General features: G+C 35.9%; 2 protein-coding genes across 4 annotated transcripts; both read right to left on the bottom strand.

The window, feature by feature from the left end:
* Positions 1 to 1,036: 1,036 nt before the first annotated feature.
* Positions 1,037 to 4,298, bottom strand: LOC147407510 (tubulin beta-1 chain-like). Its single transcript, XM_086436131.1, has 3 exons — positions 3,814 to 4,298; positions 2,014 to 2,283; positions 1,037 to 1,926 (listed from the first exon to the last, which is right to left on the bottom strand). The coding sequence occupies exons 1-3, from the start codon at positions 4,208 to 4,210 to the stop codon at positions 1,247 to 1,249; spliced, it is 1,347 nt and encodes a 448-aa protein (XP_086292257.1). The 5' UTR covers positions 4,211 to 4,298; the 3' UTR covers positions 1,037 to 1,246.
* A 6,152-nt stretch (positions 4,299 to 10,450) lies between these two features.
* On the bottom strand, positions 10,451 to 20,430 carry LOC147407511 (putative E3 ubiquitin-protein ligase LIN-1). Of its 3 annotated transcripts, XM_086436133.1 has the most exons (18): positions 20,320 to 20,391; positions 19,789 to 19,876; positions 18,363 to 19,443; positions 18,143 to 18,203; positions 17,607 to 17,996; positions 17,393 to 17,478; positions 16,034 to 17,299; positions 15,090 to 15,234; positions 14,718 to 14,975; positions 14,319 to 14,628; positions 12,932 to 13,056; positions 12,741 to 12,860; positions 12,249 to 12,380; positions 11,653 to 11,775; positions 11,465 to 11,575; positions 11,131 to 11,274; positions 10,781 to 11,032; positions 10,451 to 10,687 (listed from the first exon to the last, which is right to left on the bottom strand). In XM_086436133.1, exons 3-18 carry the CDS (start codon positions 19,286 to 19,288, stop codon positions 10,670 to 10,672), a joined length of 4,467 nt encoding a protein of 1,488 aa, XP_086292259.1. In that variant the 5' UTR covers positions 19,289 to 19,443; positions 19,789 to 19,876; positions 20,320 to 20,391; the 3' UTR covers positions 10,451 to 10,669. The 3 variants fall into 3 exon arrangements, with proteins under 3 accessions (XP_086292259.1, XP_086292260.1, XP_086292258.1); XM_086436134.1 differs by lacking the exon at positions 19,789 to 19,876 and having other exon boundaries at positions 20,320 to 20,430; XM_086436132.1 differs by lacking the exon at positions 20,320 to 20,391 and having other exon boundaries at positions 19,789 to 20,046.
* Positions 20,431 to 22,836: the final 2,406 nt, after the last annotated feature.

A 22,836-nucleotide genomic window follows, 5' to 3' on the forward strand; every position in this document is an offset into this window, starting at 1 on the left:
TAAAAAGTTTCTCTATTTGTGAAAGTAACGAATTATCTTAGTAAATACCCATAAACACGAGAATTTTCACATTAGAAAACGTTACAAGTGTATCACCTGGGGTTCAGTAATTCTTAGAACGGAGAAGCTTACAATGAGTGTGTATCCAGTAACTTAGGGGGTCGGGTAACCAACACCTGATGATGGAGGACAGGAATAATTTACCAAAACGGTAGAGGTTTTGAAATTATTTACCAAAACGGTACACTATTCAAAATATTTCCGAAAACGGTAATTTTACCGTTTTCGGAATTAATTTTTTTTACCAAAACGGTAAAAACAGTAAAATATATTTTTTTTATACCGAAAATACCCTTTTTTTGTTTTACATATGTATTTATAATTTTAACCTTAAAACAATGAAAATCCAACTAAAAAAATTCACTCTCTTCCGGTAATCCAACAATCATATGTATTTACAATTTTTTTTTTACTGAAATCAATTTTATTTTCATAATTTTAGTCAAAAAATAAAAAGGGTATTTTCGGTATAAAAAAAATACATTTTACTATTTTTACCGTTTTGGTAAAAAAAATTAATTCCGAAAACAGTAAAATTACTGTTTTCGAAAATATTTTGAATAGTGTACCGTTTTGGTAAATAAATGAAAAGTTGTGCATGTTTTGGGAAATCTGCCGACAGGAATAATTTACCAATTCAGGCCCACTGACGAACGAACCCAAACACTTTGTATGATCTACAATTTCAAAATCTGCCTGAAAAAACATTTACATCTAGTCATAGGATTCAACAATTTTTTTCATCATATAGTTGTTTCGACTAATAAGCCTAATATATAAACCCTTTAGGAAGGATGCTAAGTGGAGGAAAAACATTAAAAAAAAATAGTGTGCAGACTGCCCTGTTTTTACGCCACAATAATGGGTTACTAGTTGCAACAAATCAACAACTTTTTGCCAAACAAGTAAAATATCTCCAGAAGATCTCTTATTTAGATCTCGAAGAGCCAAGGACCTTCCAACAAAAGAAATGGTATATTATAAAACAGACAATTTCTTATTTCACTTCCATGAATTAAAAAACAACCACCAACATTTTTCAGACAGAAAAGAGCAGACAAGAAGACACTAACATATAAGGGGAAAGAAAATAGAAGCAACATATAGTCGATTAATAACAGAAAAGTAAACAGGCTTGCTCCCATCAATATAACCACCTTTCATTGGTTCTGATTTTCAAATATTTTCAGCCATCGTACGGCTCTTCTCCCTCTTCATAATCCCCCTCCTCGTCTTCCTCGACAGTGGCTTCCTGGTATTGCTGATACTCAGACACCAAGTCATTCATATTGCTCTCAGCCTCGGTGAACTCCATCTCATCCATCCCTTCTCCAGTGTACCAATGCAAAAAGGCCTTGCGCCTAAACATAGCCGTGAACTGCTCGCTCACCCTCCTGAACATCTCTTGGATTGATGTTGAGTTCCCTATAAATGTTGATGCCATCTTCAGCCCGGTGGGTGGGATATCACACACACTCGACTTCACATTGTTGGGGATCCACTCCACAAAGTAAGAGGAGTTCTTGTTCTGCACATTTATCATCTGCTCATCCACCTCTTTGGTGCTCATCTTACCCCTGAACATCGCTGAGGCCGTGAGATAACGGCCATGGCGGGGATCTGCTGCACACATCATGTTCTTAGCATCCCACATTTGCTGAGTCAGCTCTGGGACGGTGAGGGAGATGTACTGTTGGGATCCACGGGAGGTGAGAGGGGCAAAACCGACCATGAAAAAGTGGAGACGGGGGAATGGGATGAGGTTCACTGCTAGCTTCCGCAGGTCTGAGTTCAGCTGCCCGGGAAACCGGAGGCAGCATGTCACCCCACTCATTGTCGCTGAGATTAGGTGATTCAGATCCCCAACTGAAAAACAGTAATAATACACGTCAACTCAAGCTTTATTTTGTTGTTAAATATCATGTTTGCAGTACTAAAAAAAAAAATACTTACAGCTTGGGGTGCTGAGTTTTAGGGTCCTGAAGCAGATGTCATAGAGTGCTTCATTGTCGAGAACCATGCATTCATCTGCATTCTCCACTAGCTGGTGCACTGAGAGGGTGGCATTGTAGGGCTCCACAACTGTGTCAGAGACCTTTGGAGAAGGGAAGACGGAGAATGTAAGCATCATCCTGTCTGGGTACTCCTCTCTCATCTTTGATATCAGTAAGGTTCCCATGCCAGACCCAGTCCCTCCTCCAAGGGAATGGCATACCTGGAAACCTGCCAAACATAAACAATAAAGTATGACTGAGTCAGATCAGTTGGTCATGAATAATACTGTAATAGATACAATTTCTTAAAATAAAACTGTCAATGGTTCAGGTCGGATCAGGGTGATTTGGTACTGGTCTAATAATAGTTGGATTGGATCCAACAACTTATCAAATTGTATCTTTTAGGTTTTTGAATTTAAATTTGATGCAAGAACACTTGGATCAGGTTCAGAACTTATAAAATCAGACTACATCTACATTATCATACATAAATCATATATTTAGCAAAATATAATTTATATTTTCTCACATATCTCACTCAGATCGGATCCTTATTAGACTGTAACACTGTTGATCCAAGAGAATCTCCAAAGGATTTAGTGATGACCGACCATCATATATTTCATGGAAGACAATTCAAGGGGAGGTTTTGCCCTTGGAAATCAGTGAAGTAAAAAACTTTGCAGTTAGCAATGTAACCAACTACTATAAACTATAAATTATAATTTTTCAGGGGATGAGAGGTCAATTGCTCATCTCATCTATCGATATTTAAAAAAAACAAATGGACAAAATTTTCCATTTTTTAAGCAAAAGTGCAGCTCAAACTCCTTCCTTTATAAAAGAGATCCAAAGCAGACATGATCTCAGATTTCAACAGTCTAATTAAACCCATGAAATTGGAGACAGAGCTTCAGTACACAAAATGCAGAATAACACATCCAGATCTGATAAGATCCTCCCAATTTCAGGAAGGAAAAAGAAAGAAAAAGCCTCTTTATGCACATGTTACAGGACTTGGCCATTTGTGGAAGAAAACACGTTGGTAGTTAACTAACTGTGGTTTCAAATGTAAGAAACAGATTAGAAATAAGGATGACAAGGACTACACATTTGAGGCAAATTAAAAAAAAGGAAGAAATCTCATATTTTAAATGCATTATCATAGAAACTATACCAAAAATTCCAAGTGAAAAAAACTTCTCCAAGTTCTTCTAATTCTTTGAAAGAATAGATCCGAACTAAAGTGCACAATTAATGGGAGATTTTAAACAATTTGCTTCAAAACCATGCGCTTCTAAGAGGATTAACGTTCAAAAATGTACGAGAATTCAGCATTTTAATCTAAGTTACAGAGGTACAAGATTTCAACATTTCGCAATCACATATCAGAACAAAATTTCATACTAAATCGCAGATCATCTGCCTAGGATAACAATAACACTACATTAAAGAACAAAGAACCATTTCGAATCATAAAGGCCATATAACTAAATTATTCTAGCAGAAACAATAGATCTGAGATACTGAAGACAAGTATTACTGAAATTCTTGAACACAGTGCCCACAAGATTTCAAATCAGAACAAAATTTCTTACTCAGTCGCGGATGATCTGCCTAGGATAACAATAACACTACATTAAAGAACAAAGAAACAATTTTCCAATCATAAAGACCAAATAACTAAAAATTTCTAACAGAAACAATAGATCTGACATAACTGAAGCAGAGAAGAAGAGATTGAAACAGATCAAACCTTGCAAACAATCGCAATTCTCCGCCTCTTTGCGAACAACATCAAGAACCGCATCGATCAACTCCGCTCCTTCGGTATAATGACCTTTGGCCCAGTTATTTCCGGCACCGGACTGCCCAAAAACAAAGTTATCAGGCCGAAATATCTGACCGTACGGTCCAGATCTGATGCTGTCCATCGTTCCTGGTTCGAGATCCATAAGAACAGCTCTCGGAACGTATCTTCCTCCTGAAGCTTCGTTATAGTACACATTGATCCTCTCGAGTTGCAGATCTGGCGATTCGTCTTTGTATTTCCCCGTTGGATCGATGCCATGTTCAGCGCAGATCACTTCCCAGAACTTCGCTCCAATCTGGTTCCCACATTGGCCTCCTTGAACATGAAGGATTTCTCTCATTTTCGAGAATTAGGGGTTGGTTTTGGAACTCTTGTCTATCCTATCTATGTGTCCAGGGAAACCAGTTTGGGATGGTTATATATAGACAGAGAGGGAGAGCGAGATTCGGCGTTAAAAAAGCTCAACATCCAATAAAATGGTAAGAAAAAACATTAGCCTCAAATCACGTTTAAGTTTGTTCATCAAACGAACGACTGATATAGGAGATATTCATAGTGATTCTCAAGAGAACGAATCTTACAGATATTCGTTGATCCTACAAATTATAATTAAGTCATGGTATTTTAATTTTTCCTCTCATCTCAGCCGTGGATGATATGTGAAAAGTCAATTATATAATACATATGTAAATAAATAAGGAAATGATTTCATCCGAATCTGTTTTGCTTCATCCAGGCGCCCAAATATATCCTATGTTACAATGGGCTGGGCCTTAAAGGAACTGTCCTGATTAGGCCTAAAAATCCTAAACCAACCCAGTCTACGGGTTGGGCCGGAGGATCAGCTAATATTCCATATATAAATATACATATTTATATTATATATATATATATATATAGGGTCAGGATCGGTAGATAACATTCGAGATAACGTGTTTTGTCTTATATAAGCAAAAAGGTTTAGAATGGGCTGATTTTTTGTGAGGATGATCTCTATGATGAGAGGATTATCCTTGCAAAAAATCAGCCCATTCTAAAATTGCTAGCCCCAATTTACAAGTTAAAGAATCGCGGACCATTCATTTTAACTATTAGTTTGTAATCACTTTTCATTGGGTTAGAAGTCTTAGAATCCACTGATTTTTTTTATGAGGATGATTTACTCACCATAAAGATTATCCTCACAAAATATCAGCCCAATCCAAAATTATTTTGCCATATAGGACAAAATGATGTATAGAATGCTGTTTATGGATCTTAGCCCATATACATATAGGGTCCCACTCGGCACCCTACACTTTACCCTACGTATTTTGTCCTGCATGGGTTAGAAGTTTTGGAATAGGTTGATTTTTGGTGAGGATGATCTCTATGGTGAGAATATCATCCTCACCAAAAATCAGCCCATTCCAAAGCTTCTAACCCATGTAGGACAAAACATGTAGGGTAAAGTGTATGGTGCTGAACATTTCCCATATATATATATATCTATATATATATATATATATGTGTGTGTGTGTGTGTGTAGAAAGAGAGAGAGAGAGAGAGAGAGAGAGAGCAAATAATCTTAAGGAGACAACATTGGGAAACAAAAATTGTCATATATGACTTACAAGTTTTAGATTGGAGTGATTTTTTGTGAGAATGATCTCTATGATAAAGAAATCACTCTCACAAAAAAATTAGCTCAATCTAAAATTTCTAATCCCATCAAAAGTGATTTACAAAATTGAAAAATTGTAGACCATTGATTTTATCGTTAATTTGTAAATCATTTTTTATGGGGTTACAAGTATTAGATTGGGATGAATTTTTATGAGGATGTCTCCTCACCATAGAGATCATTGTCACAAAAAAAAGTCCAATCCAAAACTTTTAAGTTGTATAGGACAAATGGTTTTTTTATTATATGGGTTAGAAGTTTTGGACCAAACAAATTTTGGTGAGGATGATCTCCTTAACATAGAGATCATCCTCACTAAAAATCAGCTTATTTTGAAACTTCTAACCCCATCAAAAGTGGTTTACAGAAAAATTGACAGTCCAGGATTCTTCAACTTGTAAATTGGGGTTAGATATTTCGGAATAAGCTAATTTTTTTGTGAGAATGATCACCTCGTCATAAAGATCACCATCACAAAAAACCAACCCATTCAAAAAACTTGTAACCCCATCAAAAGTGATTTACAAAAAATCATTATCATAGATGTTGTCACAATTATTTTTCCATGAATTGTCCCCGTATATATATATATATATATATATATATATATATATATATATATATAAATTATAAACTTGGACTGGACCACATTGACGAGCCTACTTCCTTGCCAAGTCTTAAATATGAATGAGTACTGACTCAACTTGAGACCTAAATAAGCCTAGTTACACTACCTCAACCCGGTTCATGCTTGGTTATGCCAAAATTAGGCTCATTGACAAACATAATTTTCATTCCCCCTTTCTTTTCTCTTAAAGCTAACCAGGAATCAATACAAAATGAACTAATTTATTTCTAGTTCATGGAATACAATAAAATATGTACCAATATATTTGTGCACCCAATCATCATTATGGAGATCATTTTTGTCAAGCAACACGATAAGGATATTTGCCATAAATAAATGAAGGGAGGGCCCACTTAAAGTAATGAGTTAATTTTGAAAATGAAGTCAATAAACACATAAGGCACCGAGCTCTACACCTCTAGCCAAACACATTAGCTGAGTTTTGATAGAGAATGAAGATATCTTTGTCTATTTTGATGAAATAAAATATTAAAAAGAAGAAGTTACAATTTAGAAAAATATTTTTCAAGAGATTACTAAAGAAATTATAGATGAGAGCATTTTATCCAAGAACATGAGTTATTGTAGTAAATAATCATATTTTGAGTATAAAAAAAAGTCACCACTTTTTGTCATTGCTGTGAACCTATGAAATTTTAATGCTAAAAGTCCTATAAATAATCCTCACCTGTGAACCAAGCTTATAAAAATAAGAGTTGTGTTGAAGTAACACTAAAATTGACGTCAATTCTCACGTAATTGATGTGGAGGTGCACACATAGCCATAAATGCTTTTCACTTGTATCTCGATGAAAGGCATCTAGGATTATGTATATACATCCCCAGCAAAATAACTTAAACTAGGTTCAGAGGACACCCCTACGCATAGTAGGACGTGAGCGAAGCAAAATGTATCTGGCAAAAACACGTTAAAAGAATTCACTAAAAAGTGAAAATAGAAATAAAGTGCGGACACCAACATCAAAGAAGAAGGGAGACAGTGACGTAGGAGCTCACATGATGATTATGACTCCCACGTGCTCACCGCTCAGAGTAAATTGTATCCTCTACTCCAAAGAGTAGAATAACACTATCCAACAACACATTTCCTTTTTTCCAATCTGACACATCCTCTCGGGTCCACTGTTTCATGAGTCACAATCTTTAGCCTAACCCCATTGGTGCACCAACGCACTTAAAAAATAAACTTAATTGGTACCTTTTTATCAGGCGTTAGTTAGTTTCTTAGCTCATCACTGAAATCTTGATTCTTAATCATAAGACATGACACGTGACAATAATAGAGAGATGGAAGTAGTTTACGTTGCCCGACTCCTTGTAGTAGAGGGATAATTCACGCTCGTGTAGATGTAGCGAGTGCCATTTGTCCATTTGCAGCTACCACCTATTTAGCCGGCAGCTCCACGCAGATATGTTTTGCGTTAAAAGAGGCATAACTTACTATCTTGGACGCTTATGCGCACTCGCTAAAACTACGCACCCTCTCTTATGTAAGTTCTCAGGGTCAAGATCCGTATTTGAATGGGTCCCAGTAGGAAATTTCCTCCAAATCATAATTAGTTGGCCAGTTGCGAAAACCGTGACAAAATAGTAAGCACTAATAATTAGTATGTTGTCGGAGGGAGAGAAGTCTCTATCATATTGCATCATTGTATTTTAAGAAGTTTGAGTCTCCAAATCAAGAAGCAAGAATCATACTTATATGCATCCTAAATAATCTATGTTTATTGAACTCGGATAGAAAAATACATACTTTAAAAGCTTAATGGAAAAGAGACATCGGTGACAAATATATATCCACATATGTTACACATGAAAAAAAATACCCTAAGAGAGTTAGATCCCATGAATGACAGCATGTTATATTGTGGGTAGATAGATGGAAAAGAATTTAATAGGATTAAGTCTAGAGTCATGATAAAGGGACACCCTAAACTGTATGTGATCTCTACATGATTGATGTGGCAAATACATAGAACCTTAGATCTTTTTTCCTTGGGATACACAAGGAAAAAGATATATGATTATGTGCATTTGTCACGTCAATCATGTACGTTTTAGTGTGTCATTTTATCATTAGTCCTTAAGTCTAATAATGTAAGGAAGTAGTAATCTCAGTATAAATGAAAAGTTCCAAAGGCAAAGATATACAATTTTTAGCATTTGTGTTTTAAAGTAATTCACATGAGTGCAAAAATTTGTTGGATTTACGATTATTGGAGGATGAAAAATTATGACCATCTCAAAGGGGTATCAAAAGCACTTGAAGCCTGCCAATTTTTATTTTATGATGATTTGAGCTGTACCAAGTAGGTGCTGAATTGGATTCCCTTGCTCTTTTTAATGTCCTAAATTCCTCTCCAAGGGTACTCAGATGGATAAGAGAACCAAGAGTGCACCGATGACCCTAGCGTAGCCCAAAAGGAAAAAAAAAAAAAAGAAGAAGAAGAAGAAGAAGAAGGGAAATTGAACTCATAATTGAGTTTATTGCTTTACTGCTTTTCCAAGTATATGGTCAGTTAGACGTCTTGTATGGTAATCTAAGGACCTAGAGTTTATCTACCATTATCCTACTTGGGTAATATCCCTCTCACCCTAAATATGAATACTAATTAATCTTTAGTTTTCTTTTTTATGACTTCTGAATTGGCCACTTGTATTATTTTAAGTTAGTAGGTGGCATATGCAAAGGCACTTGTATTACAAAAGTTAAGATTTATGCATGATTAATATTTTTAACATTATTTTAAAATTTCAAATAAGTAATTTAATTGTATATCATATTTTATTATTAGTATATTGTAAGGGACTTTTCGTAATTTAAAATATTAATTGAAGCCATTTTGAAAAACATGATAAAAGGATATTTTTGTTATTTTAGAAAATTAAAATAGTTATAGAATTTGTGGATTGTAATTTTATATTGTAAGGATTTTTTGTAGTTTAGAATATTTTGAAAGGTGTAGTTTAAAATATTACCTTTGAAGAAAACTTAATATAAGGATATTTTTGTAATATTCATGGGATTTTTATTTCATTCATTTGGATAAAAACAACTACACTTTCACGTCAGGTTTGCGATGTGAGGTCCTATCTTAAGGTGACTTCAGCATTATTCTAAATGTAAACATGGGGGATATTTCCAGAGAAACAAATTTGTTTCGAACCTCTCTTACCCAGCCTTCTCTATTCAAAATAGAGAAAAATCCATATCCCCGTAGCATATATAGTATTAGAATAGTCTTAGGAACGATGCGAGGAGGTTTTAAGGTTGAATTTAGAAAATCTCTCTTGCAATTCGTTGGTAAAATTCAGCTTATTTAATTGTGATTTTGATGTTTTATCTTAATTTTGATTTAGTCTCACATCGAATAGAAAAAGAACTGACATGCAACTCTTATATTATTAAGTTTCTACTAACTTCGAAATTAATAGAGACAGTATACAAACTCACACCCGTATGTGGGACAAGTGAAAAACCCAAGATTCTAGTGAGACTCAGATTTAACCTTTGAAAACCATTACTGTGTGTTGCGTGTTTTACATGCTCGAGTGCAAGGCTGGGCTTGTGTTTAGGTCTTAAATTGACAGTTTTTACTCAATTTTTGTTTTAGAAATTTCTAACCAAAGCAAGCCGATTTTTTTTATCTGTTCGAAACATTTCCAACTGTTGGAAATCCATTTGGTGTCTCTTCATTGGTGTCCAATAATCATTGTTCGTGTCTATTTTGAACCAATGCTAGAGACACGAAGAAGGGGTTTCGTGACTGTTTGGATAACCATCTCTCCTCTATTTAATCCTATTGCTTCGTCAGTTTTACGTACTCAATGAACACAACTCTTCTCTCCCAATTCTTCACAGATTAATCACCATTCTTCTTATTATATATTGAATTGTGAGAGCACCCAATTGTTGTGTCCTGGAGAGCGGACACTAAAGAACCATGTTACCACAACAGGGGCGAAATTCGCTTTAGGACACTAAATACGTATTTTTTTTCTATTTCAAATTAGAAATCTAAAATTATCTCAATCTTCTTCCCTCATTTTTTTCACAAACCAGTAACTAGTTTCCAACACATTATACATTTCTTTTCCCTGCTCCAGTGAAGAAGAAAACTCTGTTGTGCTGCATGTATAGGTAGACAATCTTGCCGAACCATGTAAAATTTATCTTGTGTCTGCCTGTTTTTCTTTATTATACGAATCTTGTGTATCTTCGCATTCATTAACATTGGTTAATTAGCAAAATAGGAAAACAAATTCACTGATTAAATCCCTCATATTATAAGATTTTGTTATTTGCCTGGTGATGAACTTAAGTGAAGCAAGCTCCATGGGGCTGCAACCAAGGATCTACTGGTTTCTTTTTACTCTTGGCTGCGCAACCTATTCACAAATGAACTGGAACTCGTATAAGCAAAGAAATTATATCATTTGATTTACAAATACCAAATACTACCATTCCTCTATGATACAAATATCTCTCAATCCAGAGCCCAGACCTGTAACCAGCATTTAAAGGAAACGAAGTTAGCAGCATAAATAAATGTAACTAGATCGTTAAACTTATTTAATGTATAGGTTATAATTCAAACCTGGATCCTTCCATTAGAAGAACCAGCAAAAAGCATCTCTCCATCCGAATCTGATGCCAAGGATGTGACTTTAGTGTTTCCCCCACTACCCATTCTGATGGATGCAACTCTAACAAGCCGATCTTTTAAACAGACCTCAATAATACCACATTTGGTTCCTGTAAATACAAAATCGTTGTTGACGGCTATGCTTTGGATGTCGAATCCTGTTGGCAATGGTCCAATTACGGCCTTGTTTGAGAGTGCAAACACCTTCAATGCAAATTAGTTTATTTAAGAAATGGGGTTCAAGAAAAAGATGCTTAGTTTCAACGAGGAAAAATGAGGAATACGTGTGGCATGCACTATACCTTTCCTGCTATACCATCAACAGAAGAACCACCAGCAAAAAGAAAATCGTCACGAATGTAGAGAGCATGTATAGTCTGCTTCCCTAACAGTTTTCTCGTCCCGGAGAATAATGTGCTTGATGTGCATTTGCTCAAATCCACCTCCTGGTCTTGCATTCCATCCAATGTTTTATTCTTAGAACATATACTATGGTTTATAACTACATTACTTTATGAATTGTGTGAGATTGAAAATGTGACTTAGAGCCATCCTTGTAGGCTCATTTAATATCAATCAAATGAAATTAAAAAGCTAAAAAGAATATATTATAGGATTATTGAAGAAACACTGTACCTGGATGCTGTAACCAGTGCAACCACAATATAGTTTTCCGTCTGAGATGGCAAGGCACTTAACATGTTTGTTGAAGTTTATGTGCTTTGGAACTCCACCCCACTTACATACCTGCAACCAAAGATTTTGATTAAGGAAATGTACTTGTTTCAGTTGTTCAAACAGCATCCAGACCATTGATGACTAACCTTAATCCCAGTTCCTTGAGAAGCAAAGCATGCAAAGCTGGTATTGGCTACCAACTCGTATACTGCCTCTTTCGCGTCGTAAATCTGAACACAATGAATTCCTTCTGGTTTGATTTCCCAAACCTATAAATGGTTTAAAAAATAATAATTATTTAGTCCTTTGACAGCCAATTATTATCCCATAACTTTTAGTATCTATCTCATTACATGGCAAGGATTCAGGATTTGAAGATTGATATAGGAAATAAACTCAACAACATCAGTCCATAGAAAAATGGAAATTGCAAGACTGTCTTTATAGTGCGTCTCTTAACCGTTCCAGCACATTTAAAAATTTTAGTAGATGTTGAAAGTGAAGTTTGTGAATGGTAAATCAATTCAGGACTATGCTCTCACTTTCGATTGTAATAATTCAGTTGTTCATAAAATGACAACAGTATACCAATCAGTTCTACAGAGAACATTATGGCTGACAAGTTCTTCTCGAAAAACGAGTAAACCAATAAGTATAAGTTACCATTACCAGCGCTGTGGTGCTCTGTTTCCTGCATAGTATATCAAATAGTTTCTGAATCAAAGAAAATATGAACACTTACTCGAATAGTTTTGTCTAGTGAGCCACTGTATAACTTGTCACCCGAAGATGGAGCGAATAGGCATGTGACGGCCTTTGTATGATCACGAACTTCTTGAATCAACCTTAACACTCTCTTTCTGGCATCCCACACCTTGACGCACAACAAAGAACTCATTATCTAACAGGTATTTAGTTTTAGATCTCGTGAACTTGGTTTTCTATTCCAATTATCAAATTGCTACTTTAAGTAACATATTTCATTAGCCATAAATGAGGCACTTGGCTGTGAAAGAGATCTCATCATTTTTCTTAAAATCAAAAATAAAATAAATAAAAAATCAAGCCAGCCCTTTTTATTCTATATTGATTTTAGTTAAAATGTTATATGACATCAAGGTTTGGGATTCTGAACCAGGGTGGTTAATCCTGCCCGGCCACTTCATTTATTCGATTAATGGTCCGGCTTTCAGGACAATAGCAATAAAGAAAGAACTAGAGAATTACACCATACCTTTATAGTTCCATCAGAATGGCTGCTAAAAACCAGACCATTTAGATAAACCAAGGATAGAACTTCCCCATTGTTAGCGGAATCTATCTCAGTTACTTCAGTGCAGGACCACAGCTCTGCCTGAAATACATGGGACTTTAGAACTGAATAATATTAATAGAGATTTTAGGTGTGCATCGTGTTTCACTCACTGCATTGACAGACGGCAAGTTCATCAGTGCTTTCAGTATATCTGTGACCACCACTGAACTCCTTTTAAGCTTCCTCAAGGATTTGCAAATGTTTTTTGCATATGTTCCAAGTCCTTTAAGAGCATCTGAAAACTTGGAAAATATCAGTTAGTACCCATTTGGGGTGAAATGTAAAATCTCATCAGAAAGTGCCCATAGAAATTTTGGAGAATCTAAAAAGAAAAAACAATCAAAAAAAGAAAAAAAGAAACTCAAGTGGTCGAGTGACGAGGTTCAAATAAAAGATTATTAGAAAAAATAGTTACAGTACAAGAATTAGCAATGGCAACTAGAAGTATAGAAAAGTTTGAAAGAAAATGAAAAAGTTGAAAACAAAGTAAAAAATAATAATAGTAATAATAATAATAATAAGGTAGCAAGATAAAATATAAGGGGTATTTAGTGTTAGAACAGCTGGTGGTGAGATGAGAGTTTCTGGTTATCATGGTTTTGCACCAGGAATCTGTGTTAATTCCATACCTTTTGCACTAGTTATGGATGGATTAACTATTTATACATAAGGAGAGACTCCTTGTGGTATTCAATTTGTAGATAATATAGTGCTGGTAGAATAAACCAGAGAGGGAGTAAATTATAAGCTAGAACTTTTGAGGTATACATTAGAAACTAGGGATTTTAGATAAACAATACCAAGAAAAAATATACAAAGTGCAATTTTAGTCTCGACTCTTCTGAGGATGAAATATTATTTATGATTTCTTAATGGACAAAAAATTCCAAAGAGATCAATTCCGTTATTTAGGTTCAATTATTTGTAAAGATGGCAAAATTGGTGAAGATGTACCATAGAAGTAGTGCTGGATGGATAAAGTAGAGAAGCAAGACGATGATAGTATTATAAGATTGAACATGGTACCATATTGGGTTGGCAAGGAACACTTTTCATAGAGCGAGCGTAGCAGAGATGAGGATGTTGAGATGAATGAGTGGTAAGACTAAGAGAGAGAAATCAGAATTGAGTAAGAATAACTTTAATGGGAGATAAAATCAGGGAAAATAGTTTGAGATGGTTTGGGCATGTGCAAAGAAGACCGAATAACACATTAGTGAGAAGAGCTTTTTGGTGCAAGTCAAGGGCTCTAAAAGGGAAGGGGATTTTTTTTTTTGACATGGATGGAGATTGTAAGAGAAGATATGAAGGAAAGTGCCGTAACTGAAGGTATGGTTCATCATAGAGTTAAATCGTGAAATAGGATTCATGTTGCCTGAGTCCTATAATTTGAAAGAAAAAAAAAAACAGTACTGTAGATGAACCATTTGGAACAAAAATTGGCAAAAATTGAGAGGATTTAATAAGTGATAATAAGCTTTCAAAAACTAGCATTACCTTGATCGTTAATGAAGCTTTTCAAAGCCAATGTGGCAAGAACCTTCTCCTCAAGGTTTCTGGATGATTGGAGGACATTTATAAATTGGCCAAGCAAGCACTGGCGTGCAGTATCTCTTACTCCAGTATCAGGAAGATTAGTAAGCATGTGAGTAAGCCAAGTAGCAATGACAAGGCATGACTTTGCCATCTCTACAGAGTTACTCTTAAGGCATTCTTCTAAAGCTTTGAAAATAGATCCATTTTCGTGGTTGCAAAGAACAAAAGCTACCCGTTTCTCCCAAGAATTTGCAGCCTTCTCTTCCTCTTCCTATTTACAAGTATGTTACAATTCACATTATGAATAAAAAGGAACAAAAACAGAACTAAGTTCGTAGCTGTAAATTATTTAGTGCTTACCATTATTTCCATCGATTCATCCACCTGTACTTTCAGCCATTCTGCCTTCATCAAAGCATGGTAAGGCTGATCAAGCCCTGCAGTTTTGAGTAACCAGGCTTCAGTAAGGGACTTTCCTGAAGCAGTCAAACGCCCAGAAAGAGATGCAAATGCATCCAAAGCCATGATTTGAGAAATGGGGAAGTCTTTTCTACGAAGTGCTTCAATCAGTGCTTCTATAGCTTCTTCCCTGTACATACTCATCTTCCGAGGTTCAACCTGAACATCATAATCATAGGAGTCTGTAAGTAGATGGTTTACACATGGAATGAATTGCGTTGGAAAGCTCCAACTTCTTAAATGCCGATTTCTAAGTAAAAAAACAGGACAAACCAGGAGATCTAGCTGAAGAAGAAGACTGGCAATGGCAGGTTGTTGTTCCATAGGAGCCATCTGAAGGTACACAAGGAAGGTGTGCATGGTACTAAATGCTCCTTCATCTTTTATTATCTGCAAAATCTGGTTGCAAAACATTCGCCTGAGACACCATAAAAGAATAAACTTATTAGTAAATGGTCATTGAGTATTATATGAATATAAATGACTATCTATAGAAAAGCATAGTGTACGCATGCTTGTCTACATCCATAACATTTTTAGAAACCTTTAGAAAATGTATTAGCATCCAAATTCTGGAACATCTACATAAAAGATTATGGTTAGTCTACATAACAGAAAAAGCAATAATGAGAAAATTTTAGCTAGATTTTAATTGTATATCAAGTTAGATGGATTCTCGTTCAGGTTCTCTCAATTGGGAGTTCTAAATATTCAAAATGGAAGGACTTTTTCCGAAAATAAAAATAGAACTTAATGGAGAAATACTACTGTTCAAGATACCCCAATAAAACCATTAATGCCACTTACGTCCAATTTTGCACATGAGAGTGAAAAGCCAAGATACTGGTTTGAGCAGTAAACAAGATATTGATGATTCTTACAAATGCCTACTTGTTTAAGTTGGTTAGGGCCAGTTTCGCTGAGTAGAAGGTATCAGTTGAAAAACTGTTTGCACCTTTGAGTTACTGAGCCAATTTAAAAAAGAAAGGCATACCTGATGAAACAACAAAGTTTTACAAGTGCTCACTTATCTAATTAAGTAAGTGTGTATTTTGAGTAACAGGTCCAGGGTTCAATAACTTTTGCACCTTTGAGTTAATGATCTCACTAAAAACAAGCTTACCTCTGGGCAATATAAAAATATTTGACCAACCAATACAAAATGAAAAAAGATAAAAATTATATGCCAAACTTGTGAAGATTGTATTTATATATACCTGTTCAAACAAACTAGCTCAGAGAGAAAATCAATGCATATGCCCCTCACACTATCATTTCCAGCATGAAACAATTCAAGAACAGGTGCCAACTCAGCTCTGTTTGCTATCAAATTCCTGCAATTTCTATCTGCATGCATGCAACATAAAAGTATGGATACAACAGATTGTCTTCCCTCAACCTGATCCAGACACTTTATTAGAGGAGGAAGTCCGTTTGAAGAAATAACATTCAATGCATTGAGTGATCGACTGTTTTCATCCCCTCCTATCAGAATCTGCTCAAGCATTGCTATTGCAGCATCCTTGGGATCCATTACCAACTGAAAATCATCCAATTCTCCGTTTCTGTTTTGTATTACTTGAATAAGGGAGGGTATAAGGTCATGGACAGAAAGCAAAGCATACACCGGTCTTAGCTGGTAAATAAGAACAGTAGCCTCAGCTAGACCATTTTTAAGCAGAGTAGCGAGGCAATCAATATCAGAATCTACGCTAGTGAGAGTTTCACTGACACTTTCATCTACGAATATAAGCTCAGATAGAACATAAATCGACGCTCTTAGAACCTCCTTGTTGATAGAGGCCAATAGTATTTCGACAAACCCATTTACTATTGTTGGTTTGGATAGATAAGAATGAACCCCTGGATCAGCCTTTGAGTCCTTCCATATCCTTGCTATTGTCAACACGGCTGCTTCACATTCTTGTAAGTCCTCTGAAGTGCAAAGGCATGAAGTATAAGGCTTTAACCCATTTATAACTGTCTCAACAGCAGCTTGAGATATCACACTCGTTGGAGATGTAGAGACTACTGCACGCATAAATCTGTTGTTCTTTTTGTTGGTATAATGATCTGTAATCTGAGGAATTGATGAAGTGGACTCCGATGGTAGTTCTCTTGAAGAGGTGGTGCTGATGGAAGTTCTTGGTGTTTCTGAGTATGAAAACTCTTGGGCAAGCTCTGGATACTGTTCTTTCCAAGAAGTGATTAGTCTCTTCAAAACATAATTTGTTTTGGGCAGTAGAATTGCAGAAAGAGGTTGGCGAGTAATGGGGCACGTCGTGTTTCCTCTATTCAACCATTCTTGAATTGCTCTTCTTTCATATGTTTGACCAGTTTCAAGAGTAACTGGATCACCGAAAAGCTGGCCTGTGATGGGACAGATATAATCCTTTGGTGGTCTTGTTTGAGGGGTCAACTTGCCTGATGACGGTATAGAAATGCTACTCTGACTTCCTTCTTCTTCGCTTTCATTAAGCGAACTGCACAATATGAAGAACCTTGTCTTTAACAAGGAAGAGTGACTTACAAACTCGTAAAAGTTGTAATTTTGAAGTATGTAATCACAGTCTTACCTATTCTCTGATAATTGAGCATTTATATTTTCGGAACTCATACTCCGTCGGAGACTCAAGTTCCTCCTGCAATTTTTCTGCAGTTCCTGAATTTCAAGAAGAAAAGCCCTTGAGAAGGAACTCAAATTTTCATGTTTGGAAAATATAATTGGAAACTAATTAATATGAATGGACACTTCAAACAACTTGGGTGGATCACAAGAATGTGACTTACCATCACTTCACCATCATAGTCTGCTGGGCTGATACTGGAATCATCGTACAAATGAGGGGAAGTAGGCAAAGAAGTAGAAACAGTAGGATTTGTGAGACGACCAGACAAAAGGCGTAAGAGGGGTTCTGGATCTTTCTTACAATTTAAAACTGGATTTGGAGATGAAACCTTCGGAGAAGGAGTTTTTGGGGAATATAGAGGAGAAAAAATTGAGGGAGAATATGTTTGATCCTTCTTTCTCGATGGTTGAACTTTTGACCGACTCCCCGCATCCTCATCCATTCTCATGCTATTCAGTGCCACTAGTGCGTGAGTTCTAACTTCAGAATCCAAATCATCATCACCATGCTTGGAGCCAAAATCGTCCTCATTTTCAACAAGCAAGCATTCCTGAAAATAACAATCAAGAGCAAAGATTCAATTTTTACGGGTCTACAAAGCTCAGAAGGGTAAAAATAAATAAATAAAGATAAATTTCAAAGTTTGGAATCTCTGAGATAACAAATTAAATTTCTGATCCATAATTTCAACATTACTTTAGAACCCCATGTAGCAGATTCTTCCCGCTTCATTGTAGAGTTTGAAATCGTGTACAATCTGCTTGTAAAGAGAACCCCAAATGTCCAAATTAATATGCATCAGACCCATGTTTGATCAAATTAAACTTTGTACTTAATACCAATGTAATTGGTTCATGCTTAGTTAGAAATTTGCAAAAGAAAAGAAACTCAAAATGGAAGAGTGGAACAAACTGACCTGCAATCATCTTTGTCTTTCAAAAATGGAGAAAACCCAGCACTTTTTGGCAATATAGGCCCAAATTTAACATAATCTGGAATGGACCGGCTCACCTCGTGCAAAGGTGTCATCGGTGGCTCAGCAATCGGAACCATTGGAATAACTTTCTTGCTTGCTGTTGGATCAAATTTCATGCAATCCTTGTAGTACTTCGCATAAAGTCGTGTGTTCTCATCCAAGGATTCCCCGTAAAGCTGCTCCAACTTTTGCAATTTCTCTGCTTGATCAGGCCTCATAGAGAAAATCAAGGACTCATTGAAAAACTGATCGAAATCAGCTGTAAAGGACAAATCGGCAGAATCAGGAATCACTTCCATAACAAGCCTGTGTCTTGCCTCTGAGTACCACCCAACGATCGAGCTCATATGTGGAAGAAAGAGAGCTTTCCAGATCTCGGGAGCAAAATCGATCCTGGAGAAGAATGGATCGACAACAAACATCTCAAGTATGTGAAGAACCGAGTTGTGGATATTATTACGTAGTTTCCAGAGGAAAGCAAGGTTGAGATTAGCCCAAGCGGAGAGGTAGAAATTGGGGACTCCAGCGGTTTTCTGCCCCGAGTTCAACATTGCACACACTTGTAACATTTTCTCTGCGTGGTCTAACCGTGCAAGTTTGGTTTCGACATTAGAGGTGTTAATTGCTTCTTCGAGGGAATCTATCCCCCAATCCAAGTTCGCCAAGACCGCCTGATCGGAGTATCGGACTTCCGCGCCTTTCTCACAACTCCCATCTTCGGCTGCTAATCTCTCTGCACATTGTTCTTTGTGTAGGATCCTTTGTTCTTTGTTGATTAATCTGTCTTGGATGAAACTTCCTACAGTTGTGATCAAGAACCTAACAATGTGTTTTTGATCCATCGAGAACTTGTAGTGTCCAGCCATATTTGTGAAAATATGAAAATGAAGAACTCTCAAGTAAATATCATATATCAAAACATCCTTCAATTCTGCTTTTTAAACCACTTGGATTCTGGTTATTCGCAGAAATCAGGGTTTTCAGCTTCCACGATGACAATTCGTGCACAGAAATGAGATTCCTAGTGAAGATTAAATTAACACCAACAGTTAGATGAACGAGTTGAATATATTTTCCACAAAATTGTGTTAATCAGAAACACGGCTAGAGAATTACAAGAAGTCTAAGGTAGTAAAACCAGTAAATTTAGTAATTTTGTGAATTTTGATCGGATTTTACAAATTTTCAGGCTTCAAATCAGTAAAATTAACGGTTTAGACATCACAGATTATCAAACACAAGATTTTCACTAAATTTCATACTAAAATCTAATTATTCCATTTTGGTTACTCAATCAAAATGTTACTCTAACATACATCAAATCAAGAATCTAAACAGTCCAATTTCAACGTAACAGAATACAAACCTTCAAAAACATCCAGAGAGAGAACCAGATGATCAAATGATTCGATCACCAGACCAAAAGCTTTCCAACATAATAAAATTTCCAAAATCTAAATCAATCAGAAGGAAAACACATCATGAGCTAATTTCAGAACCAGAGCTGAACCCAATACTCTAAACAATCAAGAGTAGGAAAAAAAATATAGCATATAAGCATCGAAAGACTCGAAACATGGAAAAAGTTCACTTCTTTCAGAAAATTTTGCAGAGTTGGACTAATGTATCACTGTGATTCTGCGAAATCTGACGAAGATATAAACTAAAAAGGGGAGGTTACAGTGTTGAAGAAGTAATCTCTGAAACACGGCAATTAGATTTTAAGAAATCAAAGTACGGACATTGCGGTAAATGTGGAAAACTTGTTGAACAAGTTCTCTCAATTTCAGAGATTACTGAAGCCTAAGAAATTCTATATCTGCAATGCAAATTTAGTGAATTTTTTTTCCTGTGTGAAAGAATTAATTAAAGTGGTGATGATCAAAATCTTACTTACTTCGCGGTCTTCCACAGAGAGAGAGAGAGAGAGAATGCCGGCTTTGCGAGAAGTTGCCGGCTTTGGCTGTCGCTGAGGTGATCGAAGTAAGCCGTGGACTAAACATTTATTTGTAAAATAATGAATTATTAAAGAGCGAAAATAAAACTTTTCGATCCAACCCGAAACGTGGAAGACGCCTTAATGAAATGACTAAAATGCCCATTATTTCTGTATTTATTTTTTCTTTCAACTGCTTTTGGAGGGAAAGGAGTGATATTTTGCTCACACTACTGTGAGCAAATTTGCTAACAGCTCAACAGCCGATTGACATGTGGGGAAAATGACATCAACCATGACAAAGAAAATTTCTCTCTCCTTCCTATTGTGAAAAAATGGAAGACTAATGAATGCCGGTTATCTTAAGAAAAAATAAAAAAAAATCTATGGTTATGTGTCCTTGCCACGTCAGCCTCATTATCAATCGCGTACCCAAAATCGTGTGCATTTATCACGAATAAAAAAAGAAAGCTTTCTAATCTGATCATGTTATCACGTTCAAAAACATGATCCAATGCAATGGTGTTGTTGAGGATAAAATTATATCGACTTTAAAAAAAAAAAATTTAAAAAATAGTTATATTTCAATATTGAATTTTATTTTTAAATTTGGGTGTTTGGTAATTGTCCATTTTCAATACCTTGGATTGATTTTCAATTTTTTTTTTCTTTTTTTAAATATGAATATTTTCATAAAATCTAAAAGGTTGTATTATTTGATTGTCGATGGGATAGTTAATGTATGCCCAATGATCATTTTTTAAGATTTTAAATCTTAAAAAATAAATATGTGGGCAATGAACGTACGGGCAAGAAAGGGACACTTTCTCTCTATTGTTGATGTCATTCGTGCCACGTGTCAAACTGCTATTTAGGGTATGAGCAAATTTGCTAAGAAGATTGTTAACAAAAAATACAAGAGGGAAAGCATCATAAGAGAGAAAGATGAATAAAAATCCGTTTTAAGTGCTAAGCTCATCGTCCAGTGGCATAAGGCCACGTGTATACAAATCAATGAAATTTAATTAATTAAACAAAGATCGTTGTGTGGGCAGATCATGGATTAGGCTTCATTTTTATTTTTCGATAGGCCTGTTCGTAATTGTATTAGCCTGACAAACCCGATCCAAACCAGGCTCTACCAAGTACGATTTGCACACCTAGCCATTAGAGGCATTGACTACGGATGACAGTCACATTTGGGGGTTGTGGAGGACAAAACTACAAGAAGTTTGAGCTTAATATATGCTAAAACCCTAACTAGAGTGTAGGGCTTCAAAGGAGATGGTACCCAAATTTACCATAAAACCCAATCCTACCTGGTAGCATAACAAGGCTGGATTAACTCTCTGCCTTGATTCAGGGTAGGGGAAGTAAAATAGGAATGACAGATTTGATCTCCGAAGTTCAAGGAAAGATCTCAAGATTTAGGGAGCCCAAATTGGCATGATGTCTGTAAAGGTAAAATTGAGTTTTACCTTTATTAACTTTGCTCTATTGATCTAAAGTAGCTCTTAAGTCTCTCCTGTAAGCACCGGTGTGGTACCTGTCAATAATCCTCCGACGCCCAAGTTAGAGTTGCAGAGAAAACAATATTAAAAATAATTTCAACTTTCGTTCTCCTAGTGTAATCCCATTTTTTTCCTCCATTGATTCCTTCCTCTATTTATAGATTCTTCCTTTAAATCAGAGTTTTCCCTTTAATCGAGATTCGATTACAATGAATCCCCTGATTATAAGGATCCTAAACGGAATTTGAATCCCTAAGATTGAGTTCGAGATCTCTGGACTTGATATATCTAATCCAAAATTATGCAGATATTCGGATTAGACCTGCCTTGCTAAGCAGGTTAAGTCTCCCCTTATGTTGTCTTGCCATATCAGTCAAACTAGATGCTATTACTTTGGTCTACCCTGTTATTGGGCATGATTAGATTTACTGGCTTGCTCCAAGTATCACATACTTGGCTAGGCAACATATACGTACCATTTTTACCCTTCACAATGCTAACTTAGTTAGAATCCTAAAAATCGTGGGATCTTCCATAATTGGATCCCAAATTAGGGGTAGCAAGATATGGAATTTAGATTTGAGAGAAATCTTACAAATAGGATTTCAATCGAGAGAGAAAGGGAGCTGGGTTTCTGATCAAGGAGTACATGATAGAGCATTGTTTTGATTTTTCTTCTTTTTTGAAGTTTAACTTGATCATGGGAGGAATTTTGATAGGTACCACATTGGTGCTTAAAGGCGATCGCAGCAAGGAGTCTTCCATCTAAATTGTAGAGCTGAGTTGATTGAGGTAACTCACAAAATACTTCTACAGGGGTGTCAATGAGTCAGTAATGGGCTTTTACTTTTTGGTAAATTTTGAATAGACTAAGCTCAAAGTTTTGTTTTAAAATATTCAAATTCAAGCCCTTGGAACGGTAGACGTCAATGGTTCAGATTGGACCCAAAATCTGATCCAACCTGAT

The sequence above is a fragment of the Akebia trifoliata genome, chromosome 3 (assembly GCF_017979445.1).
Source record: "Akebia trifoliata isolate Shusen 1 chromosome 3, ASM1797944v1, whole genome shotgun sequence".
NCBI lineage: Eukaryota > Viridiplantae > Streptophyta > Magnoliopsida > Ranunculales > Lardizabalaceae > Akebia > Akebia trifoliata.